The following is a 19,156-nucleotide window of genomic DNA, read 5'->3' on the forward strand; positions in this document are numbered from 1 at the left end:
TAGCCATTAATTTCTCTTTTCCCCAAAGACTGATGTACACTGGGGACATTTAAACACATGTAAGATCACACCTCTGCCCCAAAGAGCTTAAAATCTCTGAAAGGACAAGACATAAACATGTAATTTTTCACCCATAGGGATTTTTATAACTGTTATGCAGACAGTGCATGACAGTCAGAGCTAGGAAGTTTAGACCCTGAGGTCTGTACTTTAGGCAGTTTAACAGGGCAGGTTTCATGGAAAAGATGGGGCTTGGGAAAGGCCGTGAGGGCCGGGTTAGATTTGCATACATGGAGAGAAAGCAACAGACCTTTCCCCCGGTTGATGCAATAGAGTAGGGCTCTAAAGGCAGGAGTGATTAAGCTAGTGAGCCCATTAGAATGTTTCTTTAGGTTATATGGGAGATGATGTTGAAAAGAAATTAGGGACAGAATGCAGAGGGCCTTAAATGATAAAGTTAAGTTTTGATTTGGGTTAAATTACCTAACTTTGAGTTTAGTTTCTTATGTGTGAAGTGAGGGGATTTGATTAGTAGATGGTCTTTCAAGCAATTTTCAGGCCTGACATGGAAATACAGATATCAATTTTCTGAATTTATTTTATCCTGAAGTAATGATGAGCCAGTTGAAACTCTTCATAAAGAATAACAGGGTAATATTAATACCTAACATTTATTGAGCACTTACTATATGCTGGATACTGTGTTAAGCACTTTGGATTAAGCCATTTAGTTTTTACAACAAGCCTATGAACTAAATACTGTTGCCCTAATATTTTCAAGTGAGTACTGACATAAAAAGTCTTAAGTGACCAGAATCACAAAGGTAGTGAGTGGTAGAACCTAGGCATATTAGATATAAGACTTCAAAACAATTTTTCTGGCAGTAATTTAGAAAATATTCTGATACAATGTATACGGCATTTGGTAGTGAGAAATTATATGTGGGGCATTTGGACTTGGTACTTGCAGCTTTTCAGTGTGAGGTGATGAGAACTTGAAGGTGATTGGAAGAAAGGGGATTAATTTGAGAGAAATTTTAAGGTGAGATCAGTAGGACTTGAATGATATAAAGTGGGGAAAAAGTTGAAATGAAGTCAGTTTTTTTAGCGTGGGAGTTTGGGAGAATCAGCACATCATGAACAGAAATAGTGAAGTCAGGAAGACAAGATGAATACTCAGGTGAAAATGAGAAGTTTGGTGTAGATATTTTAAGGGTGAAGAGAGGGTATGACACCTTCTTCTCAGCACAGTGAAACTGACCCATCCAGGTTTCAGTTTGAGGCAACTTTTCTTTTTCTTTAACCTGTATTTACTGAGGGTCTGTTATGTGTAAGTATCATGCTAAAACACAGACACTTGTAAATGGTCCAGAGCCTCAGGAATGAGTAAAATTTGGAAACTATTAGAAAAGTCTAACATGGCTGACATTAAAACAGAAAGTCTGACTAGCTCAAAGGTCTTTTAAGTATATGGAAGCGCAGAACATTGGTCCTTACATCCTTTGATGTCAGTTGTGTGCAATATTTGTGTGTGTGTGTGTGAAAAGAAGTACATACATAGCACACATACACACATGCACAGATACACAAGAAGGTGGGTTTTTTTCATGCAGTGCAAGAAGGGAGAAGTCATTATGTTAAACTCTAGAATGAGGAATTTAGATATGAAAGAACTCCCTGACCGGGAGAATTGTTAATGTTATCATTAGACTGACAGCGAAGATGTGACAGTACTTTTTCTTATAGGTAGTTCAAGCTTTTGAGGAGGTCCTCAACTAAACATATGCCTCTGACCTGCCTGGGTTCTGAACACGTTGAGAAATAGCAAATCTAAAGACACAGTGAAAATATCTCTTACGAAAGAGGCTGGGGAGTAGCACGAGGCTGTCACGTGGGCAGGCAGTGGGCTGGCGGACAGGGCACCCCACCCAGTGTGTGTCAGGCCCACTGGGCTGAGACAGAGCCTGCTGCTGGGGAGGAGGTGGAAGAGAACAGCGTCCTTATCAGCATCGTTCCCAGGCCAGGAATGATGATGAGGGAGTGCTGAGCTTCGCAAACTGCTTATTTTTCCCAGACTTGCTAATCACATCCGTCATGCTTCTTCACGGGGGAAGGGTGAGTTAAGGGGGACGGAGAGGCCTAAATACTCAGAGAAAAATCTCTCCTCCCAGAAGGCGGGAGTAGGTGAAATGTACTGCACCTCTAACTTAAGAAAACATGAGGGCTTCCCTGGTGGCGCGGTGGTTGGGAATCTGCCTGCCAGTGCAGGGAACACGGGTTCGAGCCCTGGTCTGGGAAGATCCCACATGCCGCGGAGCAGCTAGGCCCGTGAGCCACAATTACTGAGCCTGCGCGTCTGGAGCCTATGGTCTGCAACAAGAGAGGCCACGATAGTGAGAGGCCCGCGCACCTCAAGGAAGAGTGACCCCCACTTGCCGCAACTAGAGAAAGTCCTCGCACAGAAACGAAAACCCAACACAGCCAAAAATAAATAAATAAATAAATTAATTAATTAAAAAAAAAAAAAAGAAAACATGACGTCTTCTACTTGAGATGCCTTAATTGTAAGAAAGAGGCAAGAAAGAGATGATCTTTCAAGGTCTTGTTCATCTTTGACCTGTAGAGTTATAGTTCTGTGACTATCCAGAGGGATGCAGAGTGGGGACTAATCTCCTGCCTCTGGTTCCGAAGCACGAGGGGCCCTGTGTCTGCATTCCAGGAGGTCTGTTTTAATGGTTAGATCCATTTTTGTCGTTGTTCTTAGTAGCTTAAAATGTAAGTTTTGGATATTATGAAATGTTTGATTTATAGGCCAGCAGGAACGGTGAGAAATATACCCAACGTTTGCAAGCAAATTCGGGCAATAGAGGTGTATGACAACTTGTGTGGTTTGCTGTCATCGATCGCTTGATGGTAAATTACTATTTGGGGAGAAGAAGATGCATTCTAATTTTAGATACTCCCTCAGGCTAAACTGCTCTCATTCATTCATTCACATATATTTACTGAGTGACTTCAGAGTCAGTTTCTGGCACTGGAGAACTATAGTGAAGAGAAAAGATAAAAATCCCTGCCCTCGTGAAGCTTATATGCTAGTAGGTATAAAGAAACAATGAGCAAATAAACATATAAATAAGATTTAGAGTATGTGAGATGGTGACAAGTTTTGTGGAAGTAAAATGCAGAAGGGAGATAGTAATGAGACAGTTACTGGGGGTAGGAAAGACCTTAATGGGAGGGTCAAGTTTAAGCAAAGACCTGAAGGAATGGAGGGGTGAGCCATGCAGCTGTAGGGGGGGAAGACACTTTGGCAGAGGAAATAGTGAGTACAATGACCTTGAGATGTGAGAATTCCCAGTGCTGGCCCTTGTGAGGCATTTTTCTCTGAGTGGGATGGGTTTTGAGGAGAAGACATGATCTGTCATTGGCTCTGTTTTGAGGATAACCTGTGAAGGGGAAGATGGTGGTTTGGACTAGGGTAGCAGCAGGGGAGGTGGTGAGCAGTGGTCAGAGTCTGGAGATATTTTGAAGATAGAGTCAGTAGAATTCGTTAAAAGATTTGGTGTGTGGTGTGAGAAGAATTAAGGATGGTTTAGTCAAGTTTTCGGTCTGAGTGACTGGGAGGATAGCGTTGCCATTTGCTGACATGGGCAAGGAGGTGCAGGTTTGGGAGCAGGAAGGTAGGAAGTTTACTTTTGGAAGTGTTGAGGTACCTAGTGAATATCCACAGGGAGAGGATCCAGTGGCAATTGAATTGATGAGAGAAGATCTTATGGAGGAAGCCTGGGCTGGAGATATATGATGGTGAAGGTATTCAAAGTCAGGAGACAGGATGAGTTCACCAGGCTAGGGAGGGTAGATGCAGAAGAGGAGAGTCTGGGACCAGGTCCTGCAACACTGCAGTGTGTTCAGGTCATGAGAATAAAGGAACATGAGGAGGGAGAATGGGAAGGGGAGACCACTGAGGAGAAGAGGAGAACCAGAAGAGAATGGTGTCTGGAAGCTAAAGAAAGGAAGTGTTTTAAGAAGGAAAGAGAAATAGAGTCAGATGCTGCTAATAGGGCAAGTAAGAAGATGGAGTCTTGACCATTGGTGTCAGCAACATGGGGTTACTAGTGACCTTGACAAGAGCGTGATTGGAGTGGGTTCAAGAAAGAACAAGCATGGGAAGAGAGGAATTGGAGATATCTAATATACTCAATTTTTTAAAAGTATCTTGCTATAAAGGGCAGTGAAATAATGGGGACTTAGCTAGAGGCAGATGTGGCATCAAGAAAGTTTTTTGTCAAAGATGGAAAATATGGCAGCTTATTTATTTACTGGTGGGAATGATCTAGTGATGGGAAAATTGATGAGGAAAGAAACTGATGACAATTGCTGAAGCCGTCTTGCAAAGGCCAGAGGGTCTAGGATGTGTACACGAATGGAGGCTTTGCTCTTAGGTAAGACCGCAGACAGTTCATCCATACTACCGGGGTCGGTGGGGGGAGGTGGGAATGGACCAGGCAGGCACGGATGCCAGTGGGTTGTGCAAAATTCACTGCTTCTGAGTTATGCTTGGGTAATTAGTGACCACAATGTGGCTTTACAGTGGCCCCAGCTTTCTGTGCTTGTGGCACTTACGGCTCACACAAACCTTTACGTGCCTATTGCTGTGGCCCTTCAGCCACCCCAGCTGACAATTATATAGTTTCATATTTTAAAATTGCGCCTGGGCACTATTTTAATAAGTGACTAATTTACATTTAAGTTAAAATAGTTAAAATTTACTGAATCCTCTGGATAATCTCATTTAAACCTCTCATCAAACTTATGAAGTTGGAACTATTACTAACCTCTAGTTAACAATTGAGGACACTAAGCCTAAAGAAAAAATAAAGAACTTGCTCAAGTTCAGGTGTTGACTTTTCTGCTTTCTGGCACTGTAGTCTCTTCCTTGACCATAGGCTGTATTGTTTGGTGGAAGTATTTGGGCCTGTGAAATGTGTCATTTCTGAAAGCAGTAAATTAATGTTGGTTTGCGTATGTGATTGTAACCTGAGATTAAATACTTTTGATAGCTTTGAGCTTTATCCACCACCCCTTTATTGTTCTCCCCAAGACCAAGAACTTAAGAGCCTTTTACAATAATTTTTGAAGCTACAATAGAGGAAAAATTGGTTGGCTGGCTGCGGGTAGGCAGGACGTCATCATTCTTGTGGTAGTTTTCCTTAAAATCAGATCTTAAATTAGAAATTGACAGCAAGATGTTCCATCTATTCTACAGTGAGTGAGAGCGTGATCTTCAGCATCGAGATGATCAGAATTGAAAATTTCCTTTGGTTCCTTGTTCGCTATGTGTCAGGCCTTCTAGGTCTGCTTTCTCATTTATAAACGAAGGGTAGTAATACCTACCAACTGTGATTGTTGTAAGAATTAGAGAAGGTATATTCTCAAGCACAAAGCAGAGTGCCTGATATTTATTCTGCAGTAAATGACAGGTGACTGGGTAGCTCCTTTGTCCATTCCATTAACTACCGTCCAGTGGGGCTACATGCATCTTTTCCATTAATTCCCAACTGGAAAATGACTCATTCAGAGTTTAATTTCAAAAATGTTTCTTATGTGTACGTTTTAGGAGTGGCTTATTATTTAACGTTGGATAAGACAAAGCTCTATAGAAATGCACCATCTTTATTTTGAATAAAAGTTCAGAACATATTGTCTGACAGTGGAAAAATGGACTCATCCCAGAGAATCTACTGTTTACTGTAAGCATGAAACTCTGGGTATCCTCTTGGGTGTGGAGGAGACTCCCTGCATTCTTCCTAAATTTTCTAGTTCTCCAGTCACTTAATCCAGGCATCGGTATATTGTTTATAGACTTCAGTTGTGTGAATTCCCTTCATCGGAGATGAGAAATCCATACATTAAATGAAGCATCGCTTTTCCTTCCCTTGACACAGTAAACCGATGGTTAAAGAAGGAGTTACAGCTGGAATTATTGGTGCAGCCGGATGCTCATGGGCCTTGGGTAGTAAGTCAGCGCATGGAGCACCATAGACAAAGCAAATGTTCTCCAGTTGCCTGCACTACTAACTTATACATGTAAACAAATCCTACTGATGAGGGACCCTGGCAGGTACAAAATCTTATATTAGATGATACTGGAAATACCGAGTTGAATGGGGAGTTCCTTATCCTTAAGGAATTATTTTGGGGTTGGCTTTGTCTGTCCACCTCCAAGAGCCCAATTCATCCATCCCTGTAGAAACTTTCCCCTCCATCAGTCTGTTTCTGTGACTCTAGAGTTCATTCCCTAAAATTTCAAGTTCTTTCTCTAAACCAGAATTTACAAAAGTATTCACCAAGGATTTGGTTGTAAGGGAGACCGAATCTGTGTGCCTGTGCTTACCCCAATGCCTGGTGTAAGTCTTTGACTGTGATATAGAGTCAATTCCTGTGAAGCAGGAATTGTGTTGCGGCTGCTCCCAGTGTGGAAGCCAGGCTTCACTCTGCTCTGTGATATGACCACCCTCACGCCTTCTCTGCCTAGTAAATCTGTACAACCAGTTTACTTACTCTGTGCATTTAATAAAGGGGGATATTTTGTTTAAATACATCGGTCATTATAAGTGGCATAATGGTAACAAACATGCACTCAAGGAATTTCCAAGTTGCAAAATACCTTCATTTTTCTTCTGGTACTTTACACATTTTTTTTTTCTGAGTTATTTAAAAAGCAGGAAAATAACAAAAACATAGTGAATCTATAAGGATACTTTAAGACCATAGGTTGTAGGTTCATTTATGGGCCTCATATGCTAATGTGTTAGATAACATGCATGAAGTTTCCATAGGTGAGCAGTATTTGTGAATCATATAATTTTTTCAGGGTACTTTATTATACTACAGCACTAGTCTTAGGCTAGAACCATGAAGGTGGGGAACTTTTAACTTCATGTTCTCAGATTTTCCTTTCCATGCATTCTTTCTTCATCCTTGTTGCCCTCCTCATTTACTTCTGTCTTCAAAATCATTTCTATTAAGGGAGAAATGGTTGATTTAATGTGTTATCTTTCCCCAGGATGTTTGCATTTCAGCAGACACAGTACTCTCATTTGGCTAAACTTGGGGAATTAAGTTCTAATTGTGAAATTCAGTTTAACATGTAAGTGGCCACGCGTGTTGTAAAGTGAACCCCAAATATTGAATTCATATTCAAATGAGTGTCTTTCCCATGTAAGGAATATGGTGCAAAATGACAATGCCATTTGCTCTTGACTAACCAGTACTAGTGTATTCAGTTTATAGATGATTATTTCTTCTTTTTTACTCCATTCTCCTCATTTGCTGAAAATGTTCTGTGATTTATGGGATACAACATGATGTAGCAGAGTGAGTGTATGGGCTTTGGAGTATGACTTGGAGACGTATCTGAGCTTCACAGTTATTTGACCTTGGACACACACCTCCTGAATCTCAGTTTCCTCACCTGTGAAGTATGATTGTTAGGGTTGGTATGATGGAAAAGATATGTATAAACTACCACACCATAAACTACAGTGTATAAATTACAAGCCAATGGTAGATGTAATACAAAGTAGCTATGGTGATTAGTATAAATTCTAGGATTCTTACAAGGAAAAAATTAAAACAATCAGAAAAAGTTTTTTCTACGTAATAGCAACTTTGTTAAAAGTTTGTAGCAGTTATCAGTTATGCCAGTGATAAATTAACTGGGAGTATGTGTTGATTATAAGCACACCAGGTACAGTTTATGGAAAGTTATTCTGTTCATATTCTCAAACATATAAATGAGATGAATATTCACATTGCAGTAAACTTTTTTTAAAAATTAAAAAAATGATTCATTGAACACAGAGTTACCTAAATGCGTTTGAGAAATGATTTGAATTCTCAAAATTTACTACTTATGAGATGGTTCAAGAATATATTTATTATGCAAGTCGAGGTACGGTCTTGTGAGGTGGGCACTTGATGCCTATGTTATGTCCTCCTGTGTTCTCTTGTTATACAGGGTTCTACAATTCTATTTTTCACCCCACAGATTTACCAGTAAAGAGACAGAGAGAGTATGAGCTGGTGACTCCAGTCAGCACAAATTTTGAAGGACACTATCTCTCCCATATTCTTTCTGCCAATCATAAAAAGAGGTCAACGAGGGACGTGTCTTCCAACTCTGAGCAATTGTTCTTTAACATCACAGCATTTGGAAGAGATTTTCATCTGCGGCTAAAGCCCAACACTCAGCTAGTAGCTCCTGGCGCTGTTGTGGAATGGCATGAGGCATCTCTGGTGCCTGGGAATATAACTGACCCCATTAATGATCATCAACCAGGAAGTGCTTCAGAAAGAATCTGGAAAACAGAGCCTTTGCAGACTAACTGTGCTTATGTTGGTGACATCATGGACATTCCGGGAACCTCTGTTGCCATTAGCAACTGTGATGGTCTGGTAAGACTCATTGCCTTTTGTGTCTGTGTGTTTGCAGGTGTTTGGGAGTGCAGCATGGTTTGGAAAGTAGAGGTGGAAAGAAAACCTCACTATTATATTTTAAGTTCAGGAAGAAGCATTAGAAAGCATTTTACTGACAAAGATGTGTGCTTTGGCTTAATTTGACATGAAGACAACATTAGTCTAAGAAACCAAAGACAACTATTTTAGCATTCTTGGCTTATATGTTCACTTGTGTAACACTGGGGATTTTATTTCCTTATTTATTTAAAATCATTCTGACAACTTTCTAAAGAAGCATAGATTCCTTCAAAATGATAGTATTTCCCTTCTTATGTGGAAACGTTGGATATCCTCTTAAAGAAAGTATTTGAAAGCATTCTTTCGCTTCCCAAAGAATGCTAAAATGGGAAATGAGAAGCTCCTCTGTTAGAATTTGTTCAAATAGCATTACTCTATGGACATGAGATGTAGTTCTCTCTGTATTGTGGCTTTGATTCATTTTTTTCTTTATTTTTGAATAGAATACCCGTATATGGCTCTTTAGTTTTGTGGATGAGGCCAATAGTAACTGATCCTTCTTCACATGCTGTGAAGATGTGAAGTATTTTTATTTGTTTTGTATCTCCAGATGTTATTTGAAAAGTGTGTCAATGTTTATGTCTCTTCCATTCACAGTTGACTCCAAGTCTTTGTTCAGAAAGAGCAACCATTTTTCTTTCTATGGTTGCCAGGCTGCTGTTTCTTGGGAGTTCAGAGCTATTGTCTTTGTTTTGTCTCTCTTCTGGGAGTTCTCAAAATATTCCTTGCATTCCTTCTACCTTGGCTGGTCCCCCAACAATACCTTGAATCTTCTGCCACTGTCCTCTCTATGCATAAGCACAACCCAAAGGAGTTATGATACCATATGTTTTTACCCAAGGCTGGTGGATTAATGGTTGTGGGCTTTATTTTGGGGTCTTGTACTGCCTCTTGATGTTCTGTAGGGTTTTAGAAGTCAGGATGGAAAACTGAATAGAGCATGTGTGGCAGGTCCAAATCTCCAAGTTGGACTCTGTCAGTTTAGGACCATACTGTCACATTTGGTGTTGGACCATGCTCTGGGGTTTGAAGACACAAGGAATCTCTCAAGTTCCTCTCATTCCACACAAACGTTGAATAGATCTGAATTAACTAAGTCATTGAATAAAACAATAGATAGTGCTTTCTAAAAAGACTAAGTTTAAAGTATTCACTAAGAGAGGTTGATTCAACACTACCAGGATATAAAAAGAAATAAATTATAAAAAAAGGTACTGTTTTATAATACTTCTAAGTAAAATATACTGAGTATAAAACTTAATTTAGTGTTATTTTTAAGTTTTATAGCATAAAAAGATTACGTATTTTTTATCTCCTTGGTTAAGATTGAAGCTTGAGGTAGAAGATTTGAAGCTTGAAAATCAGTTTAAGGAAGGCAAAAGGCAAGGAAATTATTTTAATGGGTTATCATAGTGATTTTTAAACCCGACTTAGCAATCAGTAATTTTCTGACTGTACATGTCAAATTATCTAGTCGTAGATACAGAAATCTGGGGCAATAGCAAGTTGTTATAAGGAAGAGGAAAATAGATATGAAGTTTGAACGAACATTAATTATTAGGATTAATTTCTCATTTTTAAGATACGGTGTTAACTGTTGGCATCATGTGTATGTTGATATAGCGTGTGTGTGTGTGCGCGTGCACGTGTGCACATCTCTACCAGTGTAAACCACAAGTATTCATTTGTTCCATTCTTTGATCCATTAATTAATTAGTTAATTAAAAGATATTTCTGGGAAGCCAGTTATGGGTCAAGCACTATTCCAAGCATTGTGAAATGGTGAAAGGAATGATCCCGATTACCATCCTCATGGAGCTCAAATTTGTTAAATTTGCCATAGATTTTAAGTGTCAAAATATCTGGTATACATGTACGTGTGTGTTTATATTAGACATACATATTAGAATCATGTTTAACTTAAAAAATTGTGGTATAAGGAAGTATCTTCTGGAGAGATTTTATGAATGGGGACAGAATTTCGAACCAGACATGAGTGGCTCAGGCCTTGCACTTGATGCAGGAAGAGCGTGGTGTCTAGCCTACAGCAGGCAGTGCTGCCTTTGTGGGTGTACAGAAACAGAAGCCTCTTCTAGAGTTTCCAGCTCATAGCAGCTCTGGAGGAAGAGTAAAGATGACGGCAGGAAGAGAAGCACGGTTATAGAGAGCAGATCAATACGTTAGAGTGATAACACCAGTGGCTACTTCATTAAGCTGGGGACAAGTTCTTAAAATAGCAGAATTGCATTGGAGAGGATAAGCTTCTTAGCAGAGATGAAGTAGGAAGTAAAATTGATGGGAATGTAAATAAATTTGGCTGATTAGCTGATTCCTAAACCTTTTTTGTTCCTTTAGCTTGCTGTGTAGGGATTTAGGTTTGACCTTCTTGACCTTAGGAAGGGAAGCAGGGATACTGAGATAACATAGATTCCTGAGGATTAACCGGATGGGCTATAAAGCCATTGCCCTGGGAAGCTCCGGGATTATAATCAAATCCAAGTTGTCCCAGTAGAAAGCACAGCCACTCCTGCCCTAAAAATACCAATGGGAACATCTCTGCCCAGCAACCATGAAGTTAAGTCCCCTGCTATGGAAAAGAATGCCAGTGAAGCCCTACCTGGATGGGTGCATTTTAGACTAGTGTAGATGGGAGTCCAGTGATCTGATTTTCTACATGCGTCCTTTGATCTCTTGCTCATAGGGAGCAGCCACAGGTATTTATTTTTCACTGAGGTTGGAAAGTTCTTAGCGTGGCCTTCTCCCTGAGTGAAACTCCTTACCTCTTTTTCGCTAATACTGCCTTGTGGCATACTATGTATGTTTGAAATGGGCAGTGCTCTGAGACAGAATTAATTTGTATTAAACAGAATGCTTTAATTTAATTTAAAAAAGCGGTACTACTCAAAATGTGTCCATAGACTCAGGTTTGTGACAAGATAAATACGGAAGGCGAGACTATATAAAGAAACTTTTTTGACAGTTTGACAGAGTTATTATATTTACGTTGGGCCTAATAATAATAAAAAAAAAGTTGGGGCTGGTGTTTTGTGTCTTGTTTTTTCATTTTATTTTTCTACTAATTAGTTTTCCTTGTATTTTACAAAATTATCAGTCCAAGACCAACTGGGGAGAAAAGAAACTGTTTATTCACCCCAGATAGTTTAAAAAGCAAGCAGTAATGCTTAGCTGTTTTTATCTCTCTAGACATTAGAAACTTGACTGAAAGAGTCAGTAGAGTCTACTTATTCCAGGTAACTCTATGAAATGATCGCAGGAAAGGTCCTTTAACATGGGCATTATTGAGGAGGACAGAAAAATGCCTTGAGTGATATATCCAGAGCCGAGGTCTAGAATGTGATCTAGACATAGATATGCGTAATAACGAAAATATTATTCTGTGGGTTTCTGAAATCAACATCAAAGTGTTCTGCATGAACGAATTGACAATGATTTTCACCCAGTGTGGCAAAGAACAATATCTCTTCCAGTCTAGCATGACCTTTTCTGATTCTTTGCCAAGATTACGTGTTTGGTTTTTTTTTTTAACATCTCTATTGGAGTATAATTGCTTTACAATGCTGTGTTAGTTTCTGCTTTATAACAAAGTGAATCACAAGATTACGTTTTAGGAGTGACAGCTAATTCTTTACCAGTTGCAGCTTTATGCCTGCTGTAGTCTACCCACTTATAGGTGAGAATTGTTACAATATTCAAACTTGGTGTTGTTCTTGTTTTCTGACAGCATCCAATTTTTAAAAAGCCTGCTTCTCTAGGCCCTCCTCCAAATTACCCAACCAAAGCCTAATCCTGTTAATAGGTTCTTTCTAAAGCTCTCTGACTGACTTGCTCATGGGTCCCTTTGGTGTGCGTTCTGGCTCCGTGCAACATGTAATAAACCCAGCTTGTCAACTGCAGATGTGCTCCCAGTGGTCTGTGGCTGGAGGCCGTTGACGTGCTTTGCCTCTCTGCTTCTATGTCTCTGAGGTGAGAGTCCAGTGGTCAGGAGTCATGGTGATGGCAGGCGTTTCACACCCTTCTGAGTGGGAAGACACTTCTGGCTGAGAATCCCAGCTGAAAATAAATTTCTTTATTCCATAGAGCCCTGGCATTTGCCCTGTAACACCATTAAATCTCCCCTGTGTGTAGTCGTGGCTCACAATCATACTTTGTGGTCTTCAAATTTGCCAAAATAAAGGGTTATTTGGTTAGTAGGCTTTATGTCATGTATTCATAACATAATGAAACTGGATTTTTCTAGACTTGCTAGAACAATATTGCTTTGTTAATTCCCCTGGATTGCATCAGAGGAAACTGGTTGGGAGTGGAAGAACTGAGTGATGATGGCTTTTTTGGGTTATCCAGCTCAGTGATTTCCTTGTGGGCTGATTTTATGATCAAGGGAGTTTATCTAGGCCAGAAGTTTTCAATATTTTTTAACATTTGGAATTCTTCCTCCAAATGAAATCACTAGGGGTTATCTAATAAAATAATATGTAAAATGGATAAACTCAGGAAAGGCCTGGTAAAAACACAGGGGAGATGCTCGTCCTCCTCGTTTCTCTTCCTCCTGCCTTGTTCTCACTCAAGACCACTCTTAGGCCTCCTGAGGCATCTAATGGGAACTCTTCACTGTTACGACAGGGGATCTTGGAAGCTTGAAGTTAACAACTTGGGAACCATAAGCAGAACCTTTTTCTAAAATATCTGATAGTCACATCTGGTTAGTATTGGAGGTAACTTACCCTATTTAGATTTGGAGTGTGCATGGCCAAATGAAGTCTTTGTGGACAACTGCAAACTTATAAAGAAAACAGCCTTAAGACTTCCCTGCCTCAAGACTTTTACTTTGGGATTTGGTCCCTTCAGAAACATGTCCTCGCTATGCCTATTTTAGTAAGTCCAGCTGCAGAAGCACTTTGTAAAAAGACTATTTTAAAAAGTATTATGAGCCAGTGTGCCTGGGTTTGAGAACATTTGCCTAGTAATTATGAAAAATAGTGATACTAAAAATAGATACAAATCTGTAGCTATTTATAGTGGACTTAGGGTTTTCAAGGACTGATCTTTAGATGTTGACATTTGAACATCTGCTTTTTTTCCCCAAAGTTTAGGGCTGCTCTGTTTACTTATTTATTTATTTATTTATGGCTGTGTTGGGTCTTCGTTTCTGTGCGAGGGCTTTCTCTAGTTGCGGCAAGTGGGGGCCACTCTTCATCGCGGTGTGCGGGCCTCTCACTATCGCGGCCTCTCTTGTTGCGGAGCACAGGCTCCAGATGCGCAGGCTCAGTAATTGTGGCTCACAAGTCTAGCTGCTCTGCGGCATGTAGGATCTTCCCAGACCAGGGCTCGAACCCGTGTCCCCTGCATTGGCAGGCAGACTCTCAACCACTGCGCCACCAGGGAAGCCCCCTGAACATCTGCTTTTATGAGGAGAACCTGATCTCTAAAGGCCAGGTGCCTCCCACCTTTTTCTCCCATGAAACGTGTCTATGGAAGGTGTCGTGTTTTATTGATGAGACAGAAGGAGATTTGTGTCTTCACGGTTTACATGCTGATTTAAGAGATCTTAGTAGGTCTGGGGAACAAAGGACTGGAACCTTGTTTTACTTCTAGGCACCTACACCAGGCTGTTTTAGCCGTGCAGGATTAGAAGATTCTCAAAGCTCCTATATTCTTTAATTTCCATTAGTAGAAGGAAAAAGTGGGTACCAGTCCACTAGCTTAACTACTTTGGGAGAAACAGTACCATAACAGGCCTCATTGCTTCTCCTGAGATTTGGTCAAGCCATGGCCCATGGGAGCTGACAGTATTAATCCTAGTTGTGAGTGGTACCTGCCTGTGCTGAATCTTGCTGGATCTGGGCTATTGGTTACATTTCCCACCATGCCTCCTTTCTCAAATAGATAGGCAGCCAGTTTGTGCTTATCTGGGGTGAAGAAGGAAGGTTTGGCAAAGTCTTTGATCATTTTCACATTTGGCATCTAATTTGCATAAAGCCAAAATCATACATATGTCAAGCCTTTTCCAAAGTTTTTGGCTATATTTCTCTTGTGTGATTTTGAAAATATTTCTTTTTAATAGTTATTTTGTAATTAATTTAAACTATTCATGTTTATTTATGAGTACTACTTGTTCAGCTTACGATTTGATTTACATCAATTTGATTATGATTTATTTCCCATTATCTTCTCTATCTTTGTTATAGTAAATTTTTAAATTAAGTTTAAAGATGAGCTAAAAATTGGGAAAAAGGTAAATATGATATTATACATCTTTCTCTGTGTAGGAATGGAAAAACAGAAAATAAAAGGGGAGGGGAAGTTGGCCTGGGAAGTAATGCTTCCATTCTTCTCCATGCAGTGGCAACTATGACTTCATTATAACTCTAATACAGATTTTTAAAGATACTCAAAAAATGCTTTAAGAACTTTGAAAATAGTGCTGACCACATCTTTAATATCGTCTTCTCGGTAAATTATCATTAAAACAAGAACACAAGCACAGCGAGATGTTGATATGATGCCTTTGTGCATAATCAGGCTTTGAGGTCATAGAGTTCTTGCAAAGTAAACCCAGCCTCAAGGTCCTCAACTGCAAAAACTGTTACTCGTGTGACAACCTTTGCTTCTAGGAATACTGATCAAGTTAATAAAGCTTTCTGAAGTGCTAGGATATGCAAAGTGCTAGACTGATTGCTGTGGGGAATACTGAGGTAAGCCAGGCATTATCCTTGTCTTCCAAGAGTACTGGAAATAAGATATGCAAACGTAGAACCAAAGTACAAGGCCGAATGTTTTAAATGCTCTAAGACTAGGATAGATGACATGTGAGAGTCTGAATGGTGGAAAGAATATTTATGCTTGGAAGGATAGTAGAAGGCTTTCTGGAGAAAGCAATATTTGTGATACCAGACAATTGAAAAGATAACCATGTATGTTAAAGTGATCACCGATGATGGTAGAGGATGGGGTGGGTAGGAAGAGGAGCCTCTGAGGAAGGTAGGAGATATTTGTGATGGCCATAAAAATGAAGAGAGGGTGCGGTAAGTTGATTTCATGAACTTTATAATATATGTAATGAATACATGGGAGAGTCAAGGTAGTCTTGGTCAGTATTTAGCTGTATATAGGAGCAAATATAATACAAAAGGGAGAGAGAGAAAAGAAAAAGGAGGATAAAACCTAGTGATGTTTATTAAGACCAAATTCAGTGACCGTGTAGTTGGTCTTGACAGGCTTGCATGGGCATTCACGATGAGAGAAGGGCAAGGATTCGTATTCCTTGATTATGTTGCTTTTCTTCATAGAAAGATTTTGCTGAAGTCATGGGCTTTTCCTCTGGAGTTTAGGGAGGTATTTTTCTCAGTAACTTTTTTCTAGAATTTGTTCCCAAAATTTTATCTGAGAGGGTTTGGAAGTTGATTTTGAAAAATCTGACTTCTTCTCCTATCATCTAGGTCCTTCAACCTTTCAAGTTTGGTGAATTTGGTGCCTTATTTAGTAAACCTCCTTCTATAGCTGTAATTCTTCCATCTGAAATGTTCTCCTTTCTTACTGTGTTTACTGTATGTTTCTATCCCCTACTTCTTCCTATTCTCTAAGGAGTATTTCTAATGTTGTTTTAGTGATTTTTGCTTACAGCATAAAGTGTAATTTGATCAAGTTTACTTAACTCTCAAAAAACAAGACACACAAAATACGCTGTTAGTGAATGAGTTGATTTCGATATTAAATCCCATTTTATTTTATGTCATTTAACGTATCTACTATATGTACGTGTGTGTATGGAAATACATATATGCATACATATATGTTTATATACACACACACACGTAAGCATACACATATGCACACATATATATGAAAAACCATAGAAAAGGTCGAGAAAAATCAATGTTTCATTAAATATTTTGATTCAAAGACTATTGACAATATTTGTTGTTAAGTCTTTAGAGTTGATGGCAAAGCTGGAATGGCACTCAGGTCGATTGACAGCAAAGCACCTAGCAGTTCTGTTACCCAAAGTTACCTAAATATGCTCCTTAAAATATGGATGGTTGACAAGGAGGCATGACATGAATTAACTTGTATGTTTTTAATACTGTTAGAAATGTAGAGAGATTAATTAGAAACACAATTGAAAAGGGAGATTTTATCTTACCGATTGTCAGCCTATCACAGTGAAATTGAAAAAATATTTAGAATAAAAAACTCAATTGTACTTTTTATTAAGGTTGGCCGACTTTGAATTCTCTATCTCTAAAATAAGAAATTTTAAACACTTGGTATTTTTTTCAAACATTTATTTTCAAAAGAGTTGATTAATTTTTGAGCAGTATTAGACTACACTAAACATATCAAGAGATCATTGCTCTTATTGTAGTTGAATTGTCAGTCTTTTGATAAACAGGTTCAAATACTCCATAATTATAACAAATTTCTAAAAATCCTATTTTATTGATTGAAGAAATAGAGATATATGATTGCACTTAATGTCTAACTCCAGAGTCAGTAATATTAAAAAAAAAAGAAAGGATATTATATAGCCTGAAGGGTTTTGAAAAGCATTATCTAGATTGTTATAGCTTACTTTTATAAAATGTTTAGAAGATATCCAGTGTAGAGTTTTGTAGCGAGAATAATCAGTAAACACCAATGAAGAGAAATAGTGGCCAAGCTATTTAGAGTTATGATACTTTGGAAGAGTTCAGTTTGGTAAAATGCCATTGATGACAGAAGTCAAAACTTTTGTAAAGTGGTTTAGGGAGATGATTCATGTTGGGAGCGGGCATGGTATTGGTTTAGAATCAGACAAACCTGAACTCCACTTCTGGTTCTACTACCTACCAGCTTGTGACTTTAAACAAGTTGTTTAACCTTGTGGAAGTCTCTTTCCATCAGTAAAGAGGAGAAAGTAATGCTTGTTATGTTGAGGGCTTACAGAATATTAATGCATCTTTCACACAGCCTGGCTCTGAGAAGTCGATGATTGTTACTACAATCCCTTCCTTTCTTTTTCCATTTATTATAATTATTTGTCCTTAATATTTTGTGATTAATAATAATGATGTTGATTTAGTTTGCAAAGTAAAAAAACGTGCTGCAGTTACCCAACTCAGCCTGTGACCTAACTTGTGGAAAATACAATCTTCTATGAAGTGAATACTTTGGTGAAAATCCTGTAATTTTCAGATGACCTTCTCCACTTGATTCAGGACTCCTTTAGCATCATCTTCTCTGAGGGATACTCTAATCTGTGTTCTCCTGAAGACTTCTAAGGATGGGAAACTCACTACTTTTCGTCTTATTTATATATAGCTCTGCCATAGAGAAAGTTCTTTCTTAGGTTCTACTTAGAAATATAAAGTGAAAATGTCTTGTTCCATGTATTAGATTCTTCAGAGCTGACAAAGATATAGTGACTGTGATTGACCTCTTATTGTTGTTATTATTATAATACTTCAGTTTTATGCAATTGACCACTAATCATTCAGTGCATTACACAGCACACTACTTCTGCTTTAGGAAACATTTCCCTTTAGTGGTGTGATATAGCCCATACCCTGGCTAGAATGGCATTAATGAGGCATTAGTCATAATTTTAACATACTTCTTAGGCTTTTCATTTTGGTCAGATATTTTAAATTATGAACCTCAGAGTGAGACATTTTGGGGATAGCGATAAAGAGTTCTGTGGCATTAGGTGGTATATACTGTTGTTCAGAGTCTTGTTTTCATATTTCTTTTATTTGGTGATAGTAGTTAATATGCTATCTTATATCTGTTTTTGTTTCCAGTCTAGAGTCTTCCATGAGAAAAAAAAAAGGCTATAAGTCAATGGAGGCAATTGGGGGGGGGGGGATGGAGATAAAAGTGGCATGGTGGGTCCCTAGCTCCAGCTACCAGAAAATGCATTTTTGAACTTAAATAGCATTATCAAAGTAGACTTTTGAGGTCTTCGTGAGTTTTTTGATTAGCTGATAGGACTTTCCAACCCCACTTTAAAACATAAGAGATTTCTGGAAGGCCTTCTTCTGCCGGTGATGTCCCTAAAAGTGGAAGATCTTTAGAGTGAGAGGACTGTGCTATTAGATACTTGGGTGTCATATGAACATAGAGGGACCCAGTCTGAGCATGTAAGCCCAAGAGAAAAGGAAGAACAGCACTTAGTGAGAGATTCTGCAAACATTAGCAACCCAAACACAGTGGGAAACGTTTTATTTAGCATTATCTGTGAAACATGATGCTTTTAACATAGTGATTGGAATCTTGCAGTAATACTTCTGTTGGGCTTACAGGATATTTGATCTTGCTTATAGAGTGCCAATATTTCATGCTTTCCTGCCTGGCTTCTTATAGTCCTTTATTTTGCATACCTGGCTCTGAGGATGGTATTAACCGGCTGCCAGGACAAGAAGGCAGACCAAGCATAGTGATGTGGGTCCAGATAAAATTAAGTCACTGTAAGATCTCTGTTTCTGTTTGGTCAGCTGCACGTCATTGTCACCTTTGGCTTCAACTGTGGTACCACACCAAGACTTAGCATAATGATGAGGGAAGTCTCTGAGCCTATTTATTGGCCCTAGCCATTAACCTAAAATTTTCAGGAAGAGGCCTT

At 39.0% G+C, this 19,156-nt stretch overlaps 1 protein-coding gene across 5 annotated transcripts in view; it reads left to right on the forward strand.

Moving 5' to 3' along the window:
* The window catches only part of ADAMTS3 (ADAM metallopeptidase with thrombospondin type 1 motif 3), a 291,386-nt gene that overhangs the window by 12,914 nt on the left and 259,316 nt on the right, over positions 1-19,156 (forward strand). For 4 of the 5 annotated variants that reach the window (XM_082390073.1, XM_082390072.1, XM_082390070.1 and 1 more), the window contains exon 3: positions 8,051-8,457. In XM_082390073.1, coding sequence (XP_082246199.1) covers positions 8,051-8,457 — 407 coding nt within the window. Of the gene's footprint in view, positions 1-8,020; positions 8,458-19,156 lie in introns of all 5 variants that reach the window. The other variant, XM_082390069.1, reaches the window with a different exon arrangement.

This window comes from Balaenoptera borealis, assembly GCF_965194805.1.
Source record: "Balaenoptera borealis genome assembly, chromosome: 4".
NCBI lineage: Eukaryota > Metazoa > Chordata > Mammalia > Artiodactyla > Balaenopteridae > Balaenoptera > Balaenoptera borealis.